At 38.1% G+C, this 21,289-nt stretch overlaps 2 protein-coding genes across 10 annotated transcripts in view; one reads left to right on the plus strand and one right to left on the minus strand.

The window, feature by feature from the left end:
• Positions 1 to 6,433, plus strand: part of USP44 (ubiquitin specific peptidase 44) — a 46,793-nt gene extending 40,360 nt beyond the window's left edge. For 3 of the 4 annotated variants that reach the window (XM_084957568.1, XM_005664245.4, XM_084957567.1), the window contains 3 exons: positions 1,672 to 1,780; positions 3,283 to 3,488; positions 4,596 to 6,433. In XM_084957568.1, coding sequence (XP_084813694.1) covers positions 1,672 to 1,780; positions 3,283 to 3,488; positions 4,596 to 4,795 — 515 coding nt within the window. In that variant the 3' untranslated portion in view covers positions 4,796 to 6,433. The remainder of the gene's footprint in view (positions 1 to 1,671; positions 1,781 to 3,282; positions 3,489 to 4,595) is intronic. The other variant, XM_021092740.2, reaches the window with a different exon arrangement.
• Positions 5,415 to 21,289, minus strand: part of METAP2 (methionyl aminopeptidase 2) — a 37,461-nt gene continuing 21,586 nt past the window's right edge. For 2 of the 6 annotated variants that reach the window (XM_005664247.4, XM_003126711.7), the window contains exons 5-11: positions 16,362 to 16,523; positions 15,355 to 15,536; positions 14,174 to 14,268; positions 13,679 to 13,775; positions 10,451 to 10,554; positions 9,828 to 9,943; positions 5,415 to 9,003 (exon numbers count right to left, since the gene is read on the minus strand). In XM_005664247.4, coding sequence (XP_005664304.1) covers positions 8,751 to 9,003; positions 9,828 to 9,943; positions 10,451 to 10,554; positions 13,679 to 13,775; positions 14,174 to 14,268; positions 15,355 to 15,536; positions 16,362 to 16,523 — 1,009 coding nt within the window. In that variant the 3' untranslated portion in view covers positions 5,415 to 8,750. Of the gene's footprint in view, positions 9,004 to 9,827; positions 9,944 to 10,450; positions 13,776 to 14,173; positions 14,269 to 15,354; positions 15,537 to 16,361; positions 16,524 to 21,289 lie in introns of all 6 variants that reach the window. The other 4 variants (XR_014804364.1, XR_014804361.1, XR_014804363.1 and 1 more) reach the window with 3 other exon arrangements.

Raw genomic sequence — 21,289 nt, forward strand, 5'->3', positions numbered from 1 at the left:
GGGAACTCCCTAAACTTCTAAAGTAAGATAAAAGAAGCATTGGCTGTTCCAGCGTTGAAGAAATGGCACTTGAGTTGATGGTATTCCAGAACAACTTGTTCTAACATTGTTTTCTGAGTATTATCTAGTACGAATTCTGTTATAAGGAACCTAAAATTTATAAGGCTAAAGGAAATAAAGTATTTTTTTTTTCGTGGACATAAATAGTCCTAGATGCTTTTCATTGTCAAATCTGGGAGTAGAAAGATATTGTGAATGAATGCAGAATATAGGGGTGGCGGGGGCAGTTTGGCTATGCCCATGGCATGAGGAAAGTTCCTAGGCCAGGGACTGAACCTGAGGCACAATAGTGACAAATCCATATTCTTAACCCATTGAGCCACCAGAATATGGTCTTATAACATGTTTGTGTGTGTCTCCTGGGTCCACCAAATAAAGGCCTAAAAGAGCTGCTTTAATTTAATAATGGCAAATGTTTAAAATTATAGTTCAAGGAGTTGATAACCTTTGCCTAGCTACACTTGCATCATGTATTCTGGAAGACAGTCTAAAGGTAGGTCTCTTGACATTCAGGAGCAGCTGGATACCTGGATCTCAAGGGCATAGATGTGCAAGAAAGGCTTCTGGTGGCAGGTGGAGATGGGTTAGAGGACAGCCTTCTAGTGGACTGACTCCACTGCTGCCATGGCTGGAGTTGCAGTTGGTGTATAAGTTGAAGGGTAGCTCCTGGATATCAAGAGCAAACTTGTGGTAGCCAGGGGCCCAGCCAGAAGCTGCAGGACAAGGTTCAGAGGTGGACCTCTAGAGAAGCAGAGTAAAACAAGACGAATCCTAATGAGTTCTACTTGTTTTAAGATTTAGAATAAAAATAACAAGACCTGAGGAAGGCCTCAGATGCAGAGCTAGTAAAGGCCTGCTTTCTCAGACAGTGGCCAGTACTGGGGTGGATCCCCAGGAAGCGGGACTGGGCATTCTGGGCGGTGAGGACCTATACCCCCCTGGGACCCTGATGAGCCTCAATAAAAGAACTGACCATGAACATTTAGTTAAGACTTTGGTTAAAGTATGTTCAGGGAGAGCTTTTAACTTTTATTAGTTGGCATGGCCAAGTCCATTTAAAAATATTGTAGCACTGTATCATTCTGTTGCCTTACTTGCCGGATTATATGACAAAATGTACAGTATATGGTGGGGGTTATATAAGGGGTGCCTCCTTATACCAAAATCCACTGATGCTTAAGTTCCATAGTAGGCCCTCTGTTAGCTTCAGGTTTCCAATCTGCGGATTCCACCAACGGCACAGATGTAAATTTTGATCTGCAGTTGGTTGAATCTGTGCATATGAAACCTTTGGAGGACCAGCAGCTGTATATTGAAAAAAATCCTCATGTAAGTGGACCCATGTAGTCCAAGTCTTTGTTGTTTATGTGTCAACTGTACTTAGTTGTTTATGAGTCTGCCTGCCTTGATTAGCTCGTAAGTTTCGTTGTGTCTGTTTATGTAATTATAAGTGTTTTGAGGGCAAGGCCATGCCTTTATCTCTAGCACAGCAAAATGCCTGTAACACAGTAGGTATTTAATTGATAATACATGTCTGAATTAGTTTAAGGGTTTACTCAGCATTTCCTTGTATCCTTAAATGTGATTCTCATTCTCTCTTTGATATCACAGCAAAGCGTAGAAGGTTTTCCTCAAAACCAGTTGTACTCACAGAAGCTCAGAAACAGCTTATGATTTGCCACCTACCTCAGGTTCTCAGACTACATCTTAAACGTTTCAGGTTAGTAGTAGTATTACCAGTTATCTACCAACTATACATTTCTAACTTGATCATTCCTTGTGCTCATATTGTGCTTTAAAGCTTAACACGCGTGATAAACTTTAATACTTGGCTAGTAGATGATTTATCTACTTCTACTCTTATTTTTTTTCTCTTACGGAAAAAAAAAAAAAATTCTGTGCATCTCAATTTGACAGCCCTGGAGCTGTTCCTGTCTGCGGTTAAGGTTTCCACTGCAGGTGCAAGAAAAAATGTTCTTGTCTGCTCTGATTGTGGCAGCACAGAATGAATGGGGGAATACAGGGAAAGACACTTTGCAGCTCACAGATAACCTTGTGAGCAGTAAAAGCCTGTATTACTACAAAGAAGAATTTGAGTTGACAAGAAAAGTATTGGAAAATTATTCCCCTACATCTTTTTCTTCTGATTGATTCCACTTGTAAAAGCCTAAGTCTAATTAAAAGCAAGCCAATAGGGAACAGAAATTCTGACTTGTCTCTAGCCTTGATCAGTAGACCCGTGTTCAATAACTATTCTTCTGATGAGCTTCCCTTATATAAGGAATGCATTGCTAATCATCAGGCCCCTCAAATTTTGGTCTGCTAGGTAATACCACTCTCCTTGTAAGTTTCTGCTTATAGTGCTTAATATTAAGCATGTTTTAGGTATAACATTTTTTAAATTTAAATTTATAATTTGAGAGGATTTGTCCCAGTGGCTTCATCCTTGAAAAACGTTTGAACAATGATACAGCAGGTGAATTCAAAGCAGTTAAAAAAACACAAAAAAACTTGAGTCTTCAGAAATACATTTAGGAGTACTAGTTGGCAAGATCTATTGGTTAATCAAAGCATATGGTTTCATACCTTGTAATAACCATGTTAACCTGAGAGTTTATTGTTTTAAGAAATGAGAAGTTACTTTACGTGCTATGATTTGAAAACTATTGAGATCATCTTTCTTGTACGTATTAGTTGTTGTGTTTTTTGGGGTTTTTTTTTTTTGTCTTTTTAGGGCCGCACCTGCCGCCGCACATGGAGGTTCCCAGGCTAGGGTCAAATCGGAGCTATAGCCACACCTGGCCAAGAAATATCCAGATTATGTCTCCCAGAAACAAATTGTAGCTTCTGGGATAATCCTCCTCAAGGTATTGACAAGACAGTAAAGAATTAAAAACCCTTTGGTTCCATGGATTTGTGTTTGAAAGGGGAAGATACTCTGGCCATACTTTCCTGAAAGTTAATTTTCTTCCTGTGTTATCATGTAACCAAGCCAAATAATTTATTTGAAAACCTTACTGTACCTCTTTGGTAAATAAGCCTACATATCTCCATCGATAGCAGCCACCTTCAGCATTGAAAGCATTTTCCGTTTACATGATTTATTATATGTATGATTGTACTCTCTGCTCTCTGAAGCAGTCTGTTAGATGACTGCTTAGACCTGGTATATGGTTATTTTCCCTTGATCTTATTGATAATTTTACCCTGGTTTGTTTGTAGGTGGTCAGGACATAATAACCGAGAGAAGATTGGTGTTCATGTTGGCTTTGAAGAAATCTTAAACATGGAGCCCTATTGCTGCAGGGAATCCCTGAAATCCCTCAGACCAGAATGTTTTATCTATGACTTAGCTGCTGTAGTAATGCACCATGGGAAAGGATTTGGCTCAGGACACTACACTGCCTACTGTTATAATTCTGAAGGAGGTATAGATGACAAAAAGTATTTTATCTTGGTTAAGTCTTGGAAGCCAGAGTTCAGGCTTTAGGGATTTTTTTTTTTTTTTTTTTGTCTTTTGGCCTTTTCTAGGGCACTCCTGCGGCATATGGAGGTTCCCAGGCTAGGGGTCGAATTGAAGCTGTAGCCGCCAGCCTACACCACAGCCACAGCAACTTGGGATCCAAGCCACATCTGTGACCTACACCACAGCTCATGGCAATGCCAGATCCTTAACCCGCTGAGCAAGGCCAGGGATGGAACCGCAACCTCATGGCTCCTAGTCTGATTCGTTAACCACTGAGCCATGACGAGAACTCCCATAGGGATTTTTAAATTGGCCAGCCACTAAGTCATCTTAAGTAAAGTCACTTGACCTCTTGTTTTCTTACAAGAAGAATGCTTCTGCAGTATTGTTCACAAAAAAACTGGGAGTTTTGTGCAGAGAGCGAGATATTTTTCTGCAGGACTGCAGTATTTTTTACTTTTAAGGGCTAAAGGAATAAGGATGGTCTCATTAAGTCATTGAGAGTGCTAGTCACCTTTCCAAGAATAAGTCCTCTGTTTACTGGTTTAATTGAGTTAAATTTGTTAAAGAACAGAGCAGTTAACAAACTGGGGGATCACAGATACTTGGAACAAACTTTGAGTTCAAGTTCTAACTTATAAAACTCACGTTCACTTATTTTTACTTGCCTCCATGGACCCTGGAAAAGAGGTAGGGACACAAAAAGCCCAAATAACCCATGAAGGCAGTTAATTTAACACTGAACTATCAAGAGTTGTACACTATTTGTTTTATAGTATCACTAGTAGCAAAAGCACTAACTGGTTAAGATAACAGGAATTAAAGATAGTCAAATGAACTAATTAGATTCTCTAACTTCAAATTACTTCTAGAATAAAGGTAGATAATTCCAGAGTAACATACTGCCCAAGTAACATATTTTCTAATTAAAAATAAATTGGCTAGACAATTTTCCCTTCAAAAAATCTTTCCCTGAAACTAATGTCTTTAAATTCATGTTTTCATTTATACTAGAAATTTCTAAAGTTCCTTTGTAAACATTGCGGTATATTTTTGTGCTTCATTCTAGGGTTCTGGGTACACTGCAATGATTCCAAGCTAAGCATGTGCACTATGGATGAAGTATGCAAGGCCCAAGCTTATATCTTGTTTTATACCCAGCGAGTTGCTGAGAACGGACATTCTAAACTCTTGCCTCCAGAACTCTTGTCTGGAAGCCAACATCCCAGTGAAGAAGCTGATACCTCTTCTAATGAAATCCTTAGCTGATCCAAAGATAACTTGGGGCTTTCTTCTTGTGATTTGTATATATACTTTTTAAATGGGCTGACTTAATAATTTTGAGCTTCATTGTTTTTTTTACTAATCAGAGCACACTATGTTTACACATTTTGTATCTAACTACAACAGATCTCTTTTTTAGAGACAAAGTTAGGGTATCAGTGATAGCAGGTAACTGAACTTTTCAAGTACTTGGGTATTTTAAACTTGGAGTGTTTTACCTAAGTCTGATGTTACCTTTTTTATATTTTGATGTCTTAATTTGACGCAATGATGAATTTGTGCAATCTTCTACTGATGTTTAGGTGGCATCATTTTATATATTTCCTATTTATCTTTTGTAGCTATTTTCCTTAATTCTTTGATTAGAATATTAGATTTCTTCACTAACAGTTTTACCAGCAAAAAAGGGGGGGGGCATTTCTTTCAGATTTGTATATTAAAGTCACTTTTGCCCATTGAAGGGAGTTAGGCTACTACAAAATGAAATATCAAGTTATCACCTAAATTCTCATCAATCATATTCATTAATATTCCTGAAGCTTTGTGTGTTAAAGGGCTTAGAATAGTCATTACTTTGGTTAATGCAACTTCCTTTTCTCAAAAATTTGTTTTAATAATTGTTCTTTATTTGGCATAATCAAACTGTATACAGATGAAAATGACAGCTTTATAAATAGCATATTTAAATGACTTTACTATGGACATGAAAACAATCATGACTGAGAATTATAATGATCTTGTCTGGCAGCAAATAGGTTTGTCCAGGTTGTAATAAAGCAGTCATAAAAAAAATTTGAATTTAGCAAACAGTACATTATGAGGTAATACAAGTGCAGTTCAACTTGGATATAAGTTCATTTTATACATAACATTAGACCTCTTAAAAGCTTTGTACCATATTGTTATCTTGAGATTTTTAAAGGGCTAAGTCTTGAAGAGAAAAATTACATAGGACAGCAAAGATAACTGTTCAAAATTGGCACCTGGACAAAATATTTAGCATCTTATTTTTCTAAATAACTAAAGCCTGGATTAAGTTATATTTACTAGGATTATGTGAATACTAAGAGCCTCTTAGATACTCAAATACTGGGCCCTGACTTTTTAAAATTAAAACTTAAACTTACGTTTTATTAAACTACATAGAATGAAATACTCTTTGTTGTTCCCTAGTAACCTTAACAGATCTCTTTCAAGTCCTACTGCTGCTAACTTTTATTCAGAAAGAAAGAATCCCGTAACCTCAGTGGACAAGCTGTGTAAGATCTAAGCTCAGTGTTAACCACTCACTGGAAGATCATTTATCTTTTCTCAAATGGACCTGCTGCAGGTTGAAATCTTAATGAAAGCCCATGTCCTGTGAATGCTGTCCTCTGCTAGTCATCATCTAAAAGGTTGAAAAAGGTCTCTAATAGGAAATTGCCCTTAAATTTTAGAGAAGTCATCTGGAGCAGCTGATCATGAAGTACAATGAGAATTTTATCACTGAACAGACAAATCATTCGTGCCAGAACTACAGCTTGAGTGTTAAATGGCTAAGGTTTAAAACCATTAAATACCTATGCAAGTTGTTACCTCAGCTGTTAACATAATCGTACCTCATTAAAGTTGTATGTGTCAAGATACTGGAGTCTAGCCTTTTTTAATTTCGAGGATTGCTTTTTTAACTGCTATACCTTTTAATACCTAATTTGGGGATATTTTAACATCATCTGGAAGCTCTGATGTTTGTGTCTGTAATGGTATGTTGCTTGTTTAACTACTTACTTCAATGTAAATACACATGAGAAAGAAATGTGACTTAGCCCTTTACTTTTGTAAACCCTTAACACAAATACTTATGGGGGAAGTTGTCTGTGAAGTCAAAGGGGAATATTCAGAACCTTGTACTTTATGCTCGGTTTTGCTGTGAACCTAAAACCAATCTAAAAAAACCTGTCCATTAAAATAACAAAATTAAAACCTAGTTAATGAACAGAAACTTAGATTTTTAACAGTACCTTTCAGTGTGGACTTCTATATGGTTAGAAGTTATGATCTAACAAAAAACAACATGTTTTGGTTGTAAAATAATTTACTAAAGGCACTATTGTTAAACATCAAACTAGTAATTTGTTACCAATAAGGTACATCATTTGTAAACATGACATAATGATTTCAAAAGATAACATGGCTAGTAGGTAAACAATACAATTTTTTTAAGTAACAGCTCTCCTATTTACAAGATCATATCCCTTCCAGCCACTCCAGGGACATGCAGTGATGCCACTGCTCCCAACAGTTACTTGGGAAAGGAGCTTGGAGCTATATGATTGGTTTGCGATCACTACTGCTAAAGACGACTTAACAAAGCTCCAAAATTCTTGACTCAGAGTCAATTCTAAAATTCTTGGGTTTAGAAACCAAGATCCTTTACACCTCCCACCAAAGCACATCAAAAAAGTATGGCCTCAAAACCCCAAAAGAGCTAGCTGGAGAACCAAGCCCTGTAACATGTCCAGGCATGAACTTGTGAGCTCTGCCACGTGCACATCATCACAGGAAATGGAGAAATTATTCAAAGGTAGCCATTGGACATTAGCACCATAATAAACATGGCTCATATAGCTAAAAACTAGATTGTTTATCCCACAAGTTAACATTCATTTATAGCTCTAATGTGAAAGAGCGGCTTTTCAATGTATAATAAATGATTTAGTACAGAAGACAGTTTCCCCTCCTATGAGAAAAGTGTTAAACAAAATACAAACTAAACAGCATCCCAGAGGCAACTGTATTGTGCTAAAGCATATACAAATTAAGGCTTTACCCTGGTACATAACAATTTCGAAATTAAGTGGGAACATTCCCAACAAATCATTCACACAGAATTCAAGCAATCTGTTCAAGAATTAGTTGTGGGGCTCACTTCAAACAAGTTACTTTGCATCTTACATTCAATGTACGCCACTTAGCTGCTGTAATGAGTGTCACTGTAACCTCACTGAAATACCACCCATGATGTTAAGAATTCAAGCCAGTCCAAGGGCAGAGAATTTGGTTTACTAATGAAATAGCCTAATTCAATTAACTAGAACAAGATCCAAACATGGGAATTTCTCCTGCTTTTATTTTTGTGGTTTTAAGTGCCATTTTGGCTTACTGAATACATTTCTCAATATATCACTGAACAAAGGATCTAAAGGTTGAGATTTTATTAAATCAAAGTTTTAAGCTGTTATAATGTTCCTACCACTTTATGTTTTAATTAGATGTTTCCAGTATCAGGAAAAAAATGAAAGACGAGGACTAATATGGTCCTAAAACGAAAGTTAAGGCAAAATATTCCTAAAGCTGTATATTAATTTATGAAGATTCTCCCAGTTTATGCATGTGTAGATCTTGTTTTAGCCACTATGTCAGTTTCAATGGGGGTCTACAATCCAGATAAAAGACTCTACATTTCCCTACAGTAAGCTAAACTATTTCCTGTACAGAATTATAACCACAGACATTGAAATATAGCTCTTAGATCTGAAAATGTCTTTATTTTTTAGAAAATGGATTCCAGGAAGGTTAAAAAGCAATACCAGAGGGTATAGGTGCAGAACTGGATGTAGTCATTCAAAGCATTCAATTAAGAATATGGCAATATAAATATCTGAAAAGCATCTCTTAGGTGTTTGAAACAAAATGTGTATGTCATTCTTAACTAATTGGAGTTTTATACCATTTCCTAGACAGAGGAGAAACAGTTAACATTTCAAAGTCCTGAAAGCTTTTTCCTTGGTTAATTACATTAAATGGTCTGCCTTTGATCAAATTCCTTCCTTTTTAAACATGGATAAAAGTATTACATAAGTCCACTGTTAAACAGACAACATGTCGAAAATTATTCTGGTATAATGTATTCCAACAAAGCTTAGAAAATAAAAGATGTTGTGGTGGCTTTGGACTAAGTTTAATAGTCATCTCCTCTGCTGACAACTTCTTTACATGTTGGACGCAAAAGTATGGTATGTTCAAACTGTGCTGTATATGATCCTTTAATGTCACATAATGGTGGATATGGATCTACAATGCCCAAGTCACACAGATTCTTCAGAGCCATCAAGTATTTACTTTCTCCCAAGCGATCCAGCCATCTGCGACAGAAGGCAAGGGTGCCAAAGTTTTCATTGATGACATTTAACAAGTGTTTCGTTCTTGGAAGCCTAAGAGGAGAAAATCCAAAATTAATAGTTGGCTAAAAAGTTACCAACTAAATTCCTCCTAATACTAAGGAAAACTCAAACTGAAGCTATAACTTTACTTAATAATTAAAGTTCAACAAGCTTTTGTTGCCTCAGTCAACATTCAAAAACCAGAACATCTAATATCTAATAACAGATGGTAACTAAGAGACCAGCTGAAGTCTATGACATTCTATGTATATGTGTCTTAAATTCAAAATACAGACTCATCGATAGTATCATAGTAAGAATTTCCCTTTTAGGGGAAATTTCAGCATCAAGCTAAAGCCCTGTATATAAAGTAGATGCTTCAACCATCTCCAAAGAGTTAAAAAAAAAAAAAAAAAAAAAAAAGTAAAAAAAAAATAGTTTATTGATGGGAATGTATTAAGAACAAAAACCTAGGAATGCCAGCAAAACGATAATCTCTGAAATTACTATGATTACTAGAAACTAGATATGACAGAATACGTCATTTCCTCTCAGTTAAAATTTTTAACAGGAAATTTTTTTTTTTTTTGGCTGAATTACAGAAATCCACAGAACTTATTGTTAGGCTACAGAATGCATTTATGGGAGTGCCTGCTGTGGCACAGCAGAGTTAAGGATCTAGCGTTGTCTCCGCGGCAGCACAGGTTCCAACCCTGGCCCAGGAACTTCCATGTGCCACAGTTGCGGCCAAAAAAAGGTGCATATTGAATGAATCCATTTATGAATGTACTGCTGTAGATGGCTGTCATACTTTTTAAAATGCTGTTAACTGGGAAAAGAAATTCATCAGTCATATAAAAACAATAGGCTCTCACCTTATTGGCACATGTCCAACATCAAAATTTTTCATGTAATGTGAACATTCCATATCATCATGAACAATGCCTTTGCCTGTGCTACCAAAGGTTTCAATGGCATATACTTCTCCCTCCTAAAAAATACATAAGGGTCAAGGGGGAGGGAAGAAAAACAACAAATCAAAATTCCCATCTCAACTGCAGGATGAGATATTCCCCACTTCCTGCAAGAAACAAACTACCCCTTGACAGTCCTTATCCACCTTGTTCTGCTTTATCTCCTTAGCACTTTTAGATCTTCATGTTATCTATTAAAAGAACACAGGCTTTGCATGGGCAGGGATTTTGTTTTGATCAATACTACATTCCAGTGCCCACTCTAGAGCCTGGCACCTCTGAAATGCTCAATATTCATCAAGTGTTGAATTAACCTTTGGCATGCCCCACTTCCACAGCTGACAGAGCCCCAGTCTGACCAGACACAACTGCACACTCACACAACCCAATTCCTGCTGGGGTGAGTATGGAGAACAAGTTAATTTTGCTCAACATACTCTATACTCAACTATCACTGGCTTTATAGTTTGGAAGAAAAAAAAAGTCAAAATGCTTCACAAAACAAGTATTAATGACATACACACCTCCATTCTCGTTGCCTCTCCTCCTTTCACAATGGGCACTGTTTTCCCAGCATGTATTCTATATGGCCCAATTGAATGTCCATTTAGATTACGGATTGGTTTCACTGGCATAATAAATAGGAAAAAAGTTACTTAGGGTCTACAAGCACAAACAAATCCTTTGGCCTTCTGGTATAGAATTCAAGCATTTACTTAAAAATCAGGTATGGCTCAGAGTTCCCACTGTGGTGCAGTGGTTAACCAACCCGACTAGGAACCATGAGGTTGCGGGTTCGATCCCTGGCCTTGCTCAGTGGGTTAAGGATCCAGTGTTGCCGTGAGCTGTGGTGTAGGTCGCAGACGTGGCTCCGATCCCGCGTTGCTGTGGCTCTGGCGTAGGCCGGTGGCTACAGCTCTGCTTCGACCCCTAGCCTGGGAATCTCCATATGCTGCAAGAGCGGCCCAAGAAATGGCAAAAAGACACACACACAAAAAAATCAGGTATGGCTCTATTAGATAACCTCCCGTTAAGACAGTTATATACTAGAGGGATATGAAAAGATACTACATCGTTATTGATTAAAAACTAGGAGTAGGGGAGATGATGGAAGAAAGCATAAACTGGAGTTTCCGTCATCTGACTAGCATCCTTGAGGACAAAGGGTCAATCCCTGGCCTCGCTCAGTGGGTTAAGGATCCAGCGTTGCCATAAGCTGTGGTGTAGGTCGCAGAGGAGGCTGGGATCCCATGTTGCTATGGCTGTGGTGTAGGCCAGCAGTTACAGCTCTGATTCGACCCCTAGCCTGTGAACCTCCATATGCTGTGCAAGTGCAGTCCTAAAAAGACAATTTAAAAAAAGGATTTCGGAGTTCCCATTGTGGCTCAGTAGTTAACGAACCTGACTAGGAACCATGAGGTTGTGGGTTTGATCCCTGGCCTTGCTCAGTGGGTTAAGGATCCGGCGTTGCCGTGAGCTGTGGTGTAGGTCGTAGACACGGCTCAGATCCTGAGTTGCTATGGCTGTGGTGTAGGCCGGTGGCTACAGCTCCAGTTGGACCCCTAGCCTGGGACCCTCCATGTGCCGCGGGTGCGGCCCTAGAAAAGACAAAAAGACAAAAAAATAAATAAATAAAATAAAAAAAGCTTTTCAACACTGGAATCTGGAACTGTTACGTGGTGACTAAGTCAAATTGTCACCTAATATACCTTAAAAGGCAGACCACATGCCAACCAACATTGTAGAATTAGGAGAAAACAGAAGGGAAAGATGATTTTGAGAGGGACTTGAGAAAGTATTATTTGTTGTAGCACCAATTCCAAAACTGTGGGAAATAAGTATTTGTCGTAATAAATCCTAGGCACTGTCATAAAATTTACATTTCGCAAAAATAAAACAAAATGGTGTTCTCCTGTGATGCGCCAGGTTAAGGATCTGGTGTCACTGCAGCAGCTCAAGTCGCTGACAGAGCACAGGTTCAATCCCCGGCCCAGGAACTTCCACATGCTGCAGGCACAGTCGAAAACAAAACATGACATCATGATCCTATTACAGTAGAATAAACTTGGGTTCTTAGAGATTATAGAATTTATCCAAGCTCCAAGACCTGCCTAACCCTAACACCCACCCAAGTTTGAGGAATCATAAGCATTTTTGATTGTCCAGATGTTCATAGGTTTAATGATCTGTAAGAGAGCCAAAAGGACAGGAACTATCAAGTATTAGAGGAAGAACCACTGTACAGTTGGAAGAACATCACAGCCCCAAAGTATTCACAGGGGAATGCAAAGAATGCTGGATGATGTGAATTTACTTAAGGGCAAGAAAGCTTGAGAATCTCCACTGCAGGATAACAAAGCAGAGTCAGGATCTGGTTAAAGGAAATGTAAGAAATATTCTAGGAGTTCCCGTTGTGGCGCAGTGGTTAACGAATCCGACTAGGAACCATGAGGTTGGGGGTTCGGTCCCTGCCCTTGCTCAGTGGGTTAACGATCCAGCGTTGCCGTGAGCTGTGGTGTAGGTTGCAGACGCGGCTCGGATCCCGAGTTGCTGTGGCTCTGGCGTAGGCCAGTGGCTACAGCTCCGATTCGACCCCTAGCCTGGGAACCTCCATATGCTGCGGGAGCGGCCCAAGAAATAGCAACAACAACAACAATAACAAAAAAAAAAAAAGAAAGAAATATTCTAGAAGAATGTTTTTAAGACAAGAGTTAGAGAAAGCAATGAGCACAGATTAGAAAGGAGGATGGTAGCTGGACAGCGGTCAGACAGACCCTGGGAGTTGAGAAATGCTGAACTGACAGCACCAGAAAGCACAGCTGACTTTTTTTTTCAATGGTTGCACCTGCAGCATACGCTAATTCCCAGGATAGGGTTCCAATCAGAACCACAGCTGAAGCCAACAGCCACGGCCACAGCCACACCGGATTCAAGCCACATCTGTGACCCACACCACAGCTTGCAGCAATGCTGGATGCTTAAGCCACTGAACAAGGCCAGGGATTTAACCAGCACGGAGACCTCGGATCCTTAAGCCACTGAGCCACAACATGAACTCTATAGTTGGCTCTTAGACTGTGTACCTAAGGCACTGAATGGGAAAGACCAGGTAGCAAAAGTAATAAAGATGAAAAGAAAGGAGTTCCCATTGTGACTCACTAAAAACAAACACAACTAGTACCTGTGAGGTTGCGGGTTCAATCCCTGGCCTTGCTCAGTGGGTTAAGAATCTGGTGTTGCTGTGAACTATGGTGTATACTGCAGACATAGCTCAGATCTGGGGTTGCTGTGATGTAGGCTGCAGCTGAAGCTCCATTTCCACCCCTAGACCAGGAACTTCCATATGCCACAGATGCGGCCCTAAAAAGAAAGAAAGAATACAGAAGGAATTAACTGGCCTCTAAATTTGGAATTCAACTTAAAAGGGGGGGGGTGTCATCAATGGAAAGGTCTTCTGGCTCGTCTGAGTCTTACTACTAGTCACAGAAAACCTAGCCTACACACATTTTCGCCACCATGGGATACACCCGCAGACGCCTTCTTATTGCTACCAGAGGAGCCTGGCAGCAGCTCCTAGCTAGCAACCAAAGACTTCCTATCAGGTCATTTCCTTTTGTTTTCCCTCTTTCTATTCCCAGTTCCCATGAGATAAAGTTGAAGCAGCTAATCCAAAGAAGGCACTCAACACTTATCTTGAAAAATTAATTCTCCCACACACATTTCAAAGAAACATGCATTTTGAGAGAACACACCTTGATATGTCTTCCCATCGATTTCAACTTCATAGGACTCCATAACCTCTTGGATGGCCTCACCAACATCACAGAGACGGACATCAATTCCAGCACACTAAAGCAGAATCAGGTATATTCTATTATTCAAAGTGCAGAATTTTACAGCAACTTAACCTCTTAATGTCTTTTTAAAAAAATCGCTCATTAAATCTTTATTACTCTTGTTTTTCTTTTGGGCAGCACCCATGGTATGTGGAAGTTCCAGGCCAGGAAACGGACTCACGCCACAGCAGTGACGATGCTGAATTGATACCTTAAAATAAGGGGCAATGAGAAAAGCTCCTTTTCGCACTACAACTTCCACTATAAAAGCCTTCAGTGCACTGTATTACAAATACCCACCTACAACCCTAAAGGCAGTGGACCAGTCTTACATAATCCAAAGACCTTAAAAATAGAATATTCAGAGTACTTAAAATATGCTGAATGAAATGGTGCTTAAAGTTCACATACCTTTATTCCAGTGTTAGTGGCATCTTTTACAGCTTTTAATAATGTATCATATTTGGGATTAAAAGTGACAGTAAAAGCACAGTCAATAATCCTACCTGAAAGAGAAAATTCTCAAGTTTACTTATCAACTAGTCAATTTACCTACATTATATAGTACCTACTCTATTAATTAACCTTGCTAGTTAACGGAAAAATAAAATGAAGGCAGCACACCAAAGACCAAGATAGATAGCATTCATAATCAAAGTGGAAAACAGTATAAGTTATACAAAGGTTTTAGAAAGAAAAAATTAACTGCAGGGTTAGTATATATCACTTCCAGACAGCCCCAATTCAGTATTCATCCATGCAGTTATTCAACAATAGAAACAAAAACAAATCAAAGCAACAAAAGCCTGGGGAACTAAGGAACAGCAAGCAGGCAGAGAAAATGCATAACTCCACAGGATGCAAACCATCGGCCTAGTGTCTCCAATTTAATTAAACCCCAAGTAAGTACTTAAATCTAAACTTTGCTTTCTCACTTAAGTGAGGTTGAAAGGTACTTAGGGTTTGAGAGAAAATACAGAAAAGCTAACAATTACATATAAAGGTTCACGAACTCAAAGCTTCTAGGTAAATGTTTATTGTTGTTATAGGAATAAAAAATGCCTGAAACAATGACTTGAATGAAGATGTAAGATTCTATTTTTCATGCCTTAATACAATAGGTAACAAGCCTCAATTACCCAATGGTGTTTTTTTGTTGTTATTTTTGGTTTTTTTTTTTTTTTTGCTTTTTTAGGGCCGCACTTGAGGGATATGGAGTTCCCAGGCTAGGGGGTGAATTGGAGCTGTAGCCTCTGGCCTATGCCATAGCCACAGCAACATCAGATCCATGCCACGTCTGTGACCTACACCATAGCTCACAGCAATGCTGGATCCTTAACCTACTGGGCGAGGCCAGGGCTCGAACCTGCATCCTCATGGATGCGTCAGATTGATTTCCACTGAGCCATGACAGGAACTCCAAGTAGGACGTTTTAAAGTAAATCTCAAAATCTGCCTCAACATGGCTCTACTGAAAAGTGAGGCATCAAGAAGAAGATGAGCAAGTTCAGGATCTATAGCCTCCACTCAACAGAGACAAGACTAAAATTTTTAGGAGGAGGGTAGAATGAGAATTATTTCCAAGAACTCACCACTTATATGTGTTCCAAAGTCTATCTTACAGATGTCATCATATTGCAATACTGTTGTGTCACCAGCATTGGGAGTATAATGGGCAGCACAATTATTTAGAGAACACCCAGTAGGAAATGCCAGGCCTGCATTTAATCCATTCTCTTTTATTAGCTTTCGTGAACAGTCTTCCAACTTTTCACTTAAAAAAAAAAGAAAGAAAAAAAAAAAGCAATATGTTTACTTTCATATTCTCACCTGTACATATCATGCAGCTTATTAAGTCCCAAAAACTTACTGAAACTCTTAAATTACTTTCTGGGAATGGTCTGAGCACTTTCTGGATGTGACTTAACAGTTCTCCGATACTATGAAAACAGTATTTCATCTCTAAAAGATAAAAATAACTTACCTTCACTGGAAATCTAGAGAGAAAGAACAATACAGGAGTTTCCATAGTGGTGCAGTGGTTAACAAATCCAACTAGGAACCATGAGGTTGCTGGTTCGATACCTGGCCTTGCTCAGTGGGTTAAGGATCTGGCGTTGCTGTGGCTGTGGTGTAGGCCAGCGGCTACAGTTCCGATTAGACCCCTAGCCTGGGACCCTCCATATGCCACAGGAAGCAGGCCCTAGAAAAGGCACAGAAAAAAAAAAAAAAAAAAAAAAAAAAAAAACAATCCACTTTTAACTTCTTCATTGCATTATAAATGTTTTGTGTCCTAGAATTGTAATTTAATATGAATTGTTGGAGAGCAAAATAAGATTCCCAAATAGAAAATAAGAATGAGGAATATGTACACTTATTTGCACTGAGAATATATGAGTACAAAATAGGGGGTGCTGAGATGCATATGTCCTCTTACGGTTTCCTGGTTACACTGACACCAGGAGACTTGAGAAGTTATTTCTAGAACCTTCACTTGAACTTTTTTGGCAAAGTAGTAATGAAAGCCAAACATTACAATTGGAGAGTAAACTCTACAAATAATTACTATCATGTTCTTACAAAAATAGATTCTTCTTACCAGATTTCTATCATTGTCATCCCAGGCTTGATCCAGCTCATAACATATTTTCTAACCTGTCGATGTGCCTCTGCAGCTTCTCGAAAATCATTCCAAATCTCTTCACTTGCTTGATCTAATGCTTTCTTTTCTTCACTTGTAGTTCTCCAAGCAGCTGTTCGCCTTAATAGTAGGTATAGCATAGCATTAGAGAAAAAGCAAAATAAGCATAACAGCTGAAAGATAAAACATACTAAGACATTTTAGACAAAAAAATTACATATTCAGTTTCTTTTACTAAAAGGCACCAAAGTTTCTGAAAAACAAGTACCTACACACTTACAATCAAGCCAAATCAAGTTAAACCTTTTTTTAATACTTAGGAAAAAAAAAACCCTAAAGTGAAATTTCATTAATAGTCAGAGGGACTGATACCCTACCAGACAAAATTAACACAAAAGTAGAGAACCAGAAAAGCCAGAAAAGAGTTCTAGAAACAAAGCAGAGGAGAGAAAAAAACCCATTCTTCCACTTGAGGTAATATAAATTTTAAGAGATTTCAAAAGAATGCACCCAAAATTAGCAGCTCCAGGATTTGATCCCTGGCCCAGGAACTCCATATGCCGAGAGTCGGCCAAAAAATAAAAAGAAAGAACTTCTATTTCAAAGTTGGTGGTCAGCAAATAATATTTTATTGCAGCACAGCTATGCCCATTCATTTATATACTGTCTATAGCTACGTTCATGTTCCAACAGCAGAAACAAGTTGACACTCAAGACCTGAAATATTTACAACATAGACCTTTCTTTACAGAAGTGTTTATCCAACAGTTTTAAACTACAGCCCCTACGTTAATGCCCTAGAATGTTTTCAGAATTTTTTTATGTCGTCAGGTTCGTTATGATTATTTCAGCAGCTACCTGTGTGCCAATGTCTACTACCTTTAACCTGCTACAAAGGAACTGTCCTATGTGGAAATTGGGGTATTTAAGAGCTTGTGTACTATTTGGAAATGCGTTTTGGATCTATCTACTCATGTTTTCAGATAACTGAAATATTACAGTACTATCAGTTTAAGACCAGTTTTAAACCCTTACACACTTAAATGCGTATCAATTACTTTCACAAGAAAAGTAAAAACTAAGAGGCAACTTCTAACTGAAACATTCAAACAAACACCCTCAGAACAGAAGGTAACAGAATAGATCCTTCAAAAAGTATATTCTCAGGATGTGACTCAAACTTTTCCAGCTATAGTGCACTTATAGTTGGTCACTCCATGCTGGCATAGACAAGCCACAATCTCTCCTGACCTCCAGGTGTAACTTTAGCCTTTTCTCTTCCACAAATCCAAAAATCTTTCCTGAAAACCAGGAACCCAAATGTTCTTAAGAATAAATCGTTTTTAGGCATCAGAATACTAGCTTTATTCTTAGATTAACCTTTAGAAAAATACATCACGGAGTTCCCATCGTGGCTCAGGGCTTAACGAATACAACTGGGAACCGTGAGGTTGCAGGTTTGATCCCTGGCCTCACTCAGTGGGTTAAGGATCCAGCATTGCTGTGAGCTGTGGTGTAGGTCACAGACGTGGCTCGGATCTGGTGTTGCTGTGGCTCTGGTGTAGGCTGGCAGCTACAGCTCGGATTAGACCCCTAGCTTGAGAACCTTCCCATGCCACGGGAGTGACCCTAGAAAAAAGGCAAAAAGACAAAAACAAACAAACAAAAAAAATCAGAATTCTTCATCTTTTACATGATTATTAAGTTTGCCACATATACTACAGCCACATCTGACATTAAAGGCTGAAGCAACCTCTGCTTCAAAAGCCAAAGATTTTGTGGAAAATAAAAATATCATCTAATATCTACTCTAGGGTGGTAAGATAAGACTGTCCACGGGGAACTGATTCATGCATGTAGGGCTGTGAAAGCAGAATTGGTCATTTATCAATTTCCACTTCTCTTCAATCCAAACATTAGATTCTTAAAATCCATTTCCTATAGGTTAAAATATAATTAAACTTCAAATGCTAACATTGTAGAATCAGAACGTGATCTAATAAAGATCCTTAATACTGAAATCAACAGATTTCACACAAATATCTTACACTTTTGAAGGATGCATGGCTGATTCTTAGAAGCAGTAGATTCTTCAAAATATTTCGGAATGTTCTGCATTGTTAGTAAAGAATTACCAATCAAAAATTGGATTAAAGAAATAACTGAGTTCAAGTTGAGAGTCATTAGTGATTACTTGAAAAATCTATTGTCAGGGTCCACAATTATTAATTCTAGGCCCAAATGAAAGACAAAGAATATATGAAGGAGTCTCTCTCTCCTTTTTCCTAAATTTGATTTTTTTTTTTTTGGCTGCGCCCATGGTATGTGGCAGTTCGTGGGCCAGAGATCAAACCCATGCCACAGCAGTGACCTGAGCCACTGCAATGACACAAAGCTGGATCCTTAACCTGCTGTGCCACAGGGAAATCCCTAAATTTGATTTTTTAACATTTGGTCTATTTAATAAAAATATAAAAGGCAAGATTAAAAAAAAAAGTCATAACAATTATTCCAAAAGGTAATTAACTAAACTGACAGAGTCAGGTTAGACATGTCTGGAAAAAAACAAAACAAACACAAAACATGTCTGTAGAATAAAACTAAAAACAACTGCTTAAAAGAAAATTCTGGGAGTTCCCGTTGTGGCACAGTGGTTAACAAATCCGACTAGGAACCATGAGGTTGCGGGTTCGGTCCTGCCCTTGCTCAGTGGGTTAACGATCCGGCGTTGCCGTGAGCTGTGGTGTAGGCTGCAGATGCGGCTCGGATCCAGCGTTGCTGTGGCTCTGGCATAGGCCGGTGGCTGCAGCTCCGATTCGACCCCTAGCCTGGGAACCTCCATATGCCGAGGGAGCAGCCCAAAGAAATGGCAAAAAAAAAAAAGACCAAAAAAAAAAAGAAAATTCTTACAATAAGTGTTTACAGTATGTAAGTTCTTCACACCTGATTATTTCTGAATCTTTTGAATATTTCATTTTTACTACTGAATGTATTAAAAGCAGAAAAATATAAAAGCAAGACACAAAAGTGTCTATTATTAATTTCTAATAGTCATAAACATTTCTGAATTCACTGCACAGATAACTTAAAAGCAATTAAATTTGCATTCTTAAAGCACTATATGTCACATTTACAAAAACAATTTAAAAAGGGATATTCCAATGGTCCCAAAGTACCCCATAGATTATTTAAAAACTAAAAAAAAAAAAGTATCTTAAAAAAAAAAAAGCAGCTAGCTGTCACCATATTAACCAAGTGATCAAATACAGTAAAACTAATAAAAAAAATCTGACATTACATCTGATTAAATGGACTACGATGCAGTATAAAATACAAAATATCACTTATGATACAACCCTGTAAAAAATGTTTAATCTAAACCTAAGTCTTTATAACTAATTTCAGTTTACAGAAAATACAGGAATAGGGAAAAAAAAAGTTTAATGACACCACAAGGAACCTGGAGATATTCTGGCATATGTGCCTTTCTAAATACCGTATCTCTTCAAATTCAGTGTAATGGAAAAGAAGAAGGTGGAAAAATTTTATTTTCTTTTTCTGCTGCACCTTCAGCATGTGGATGTTTCCAGGCCAGGGATCAAATCTGAGCTGCAGCTGTCATCTATGCTACAGCTGTGGTAACGCCAGATCCTTAACCCAATGCACCACGCTGGGATCCAACTTCAACCACCTCAGAGATAATGACAGATCTTTAACCCACTGTGCTGCAGTGGGAACTCCAAAGGTGTGGATTTTAACCATCTGCAATGCATGAACCTTGACTGGATCCTGGTTTAGAGGAAAAAAATAGCTATAGAGATGTTCCAGGGACAATGGGGAAAAATTCTACATGTATCATGATACTGGGAAAGTACTGTTAATTTACTTTTAGAAGTGTGGACTCAAAATAAAGGAGACTAATTTTTTGAATGGTCTGGGGTGGCAGTGGGTAGAGGGATCAACTAACCAAAAAAAACACATATACATTCAGAGACAAAGCATTTATGCCAAAATGTTAAGCACCATTCAATTTAGGTAGTGAATTCGTTGTTTTTGTTCCTCAACCTTTCTGTTTGACATTTTTCATTAAAGGGAGTTCCCTGGTGGCCTAGTGGTTAGAATTTGGCAATTTCACTGCTGTGGCCCAGAATTTAAACCCTAGTCTGGGATCCCACATCAAGCCACTGCATGCCACAGCCAAAAAAAAAGGGAAAAGACATTTTTCATCATAAAGCTACACTGAAAACAACATAAAGGCATTTACCTCGGCACTATTTCTAAGAGTAAACAACTAGAAATAAACTGCAGTATGTCCAATGAGAGAAGACTAGACAAATAAATTATGATGTGTACGTTGACAGGCAAACTTATTCAGCCATCAAAAGTACTGCTGGATTCTTTACTAACACACAAACAGATTTTAAAAGGGGTTATAAAGCTGTTTACAGTATAGTTTTATCTTGAAAACCATTCCCAGGTATTTATAATACACATTTACGTAGAAAGGCTTTAGACAAAAAAACACCAACATGTCAACAGTGGTTTTAATTCACAGGCAAAAGTAAGGAAATTCTTATTTTTTTCTTTTGCTTTTCTGCATTTCCTAACTGTCCTATAATGAATATGCTTGCAAAATTAACAATTGTCCCAAAAAATTACCTACTGAATTTAGAAATAGATATGAATAAGTTCAAAGTACTCTCCATTCTACCTCTAGAGATCTAGAATAAGAGAAAAACTAGATCCAATTAACATACCAAAATGTGCATCAGTTTTTTCTAATGGTACAACACTGAAAATACTATCAATATTCAAAATAGGAAAATAGCTAAATTATACTAGACAACAGAATAGCATTACACCCATTAAAAATTGGTTTCTAAAAA

Source organism: Sus scrofa, chromosome 5, assembly GCF_054392235.1.
Source record: "Sus scrofa isolate SSC_HxYL_T2T_F1_AM1 chromosome 5, Sscrofa_HxYL_maternal_Yorkshire_Landrace_v2.0, whole genome shotgun sequence".
Lineage (NCBI taxonomy): Eukaryota > Metazoa > Chordata > Mammalia > Artiodactyla > Suidae > Sus > Sus scrofa.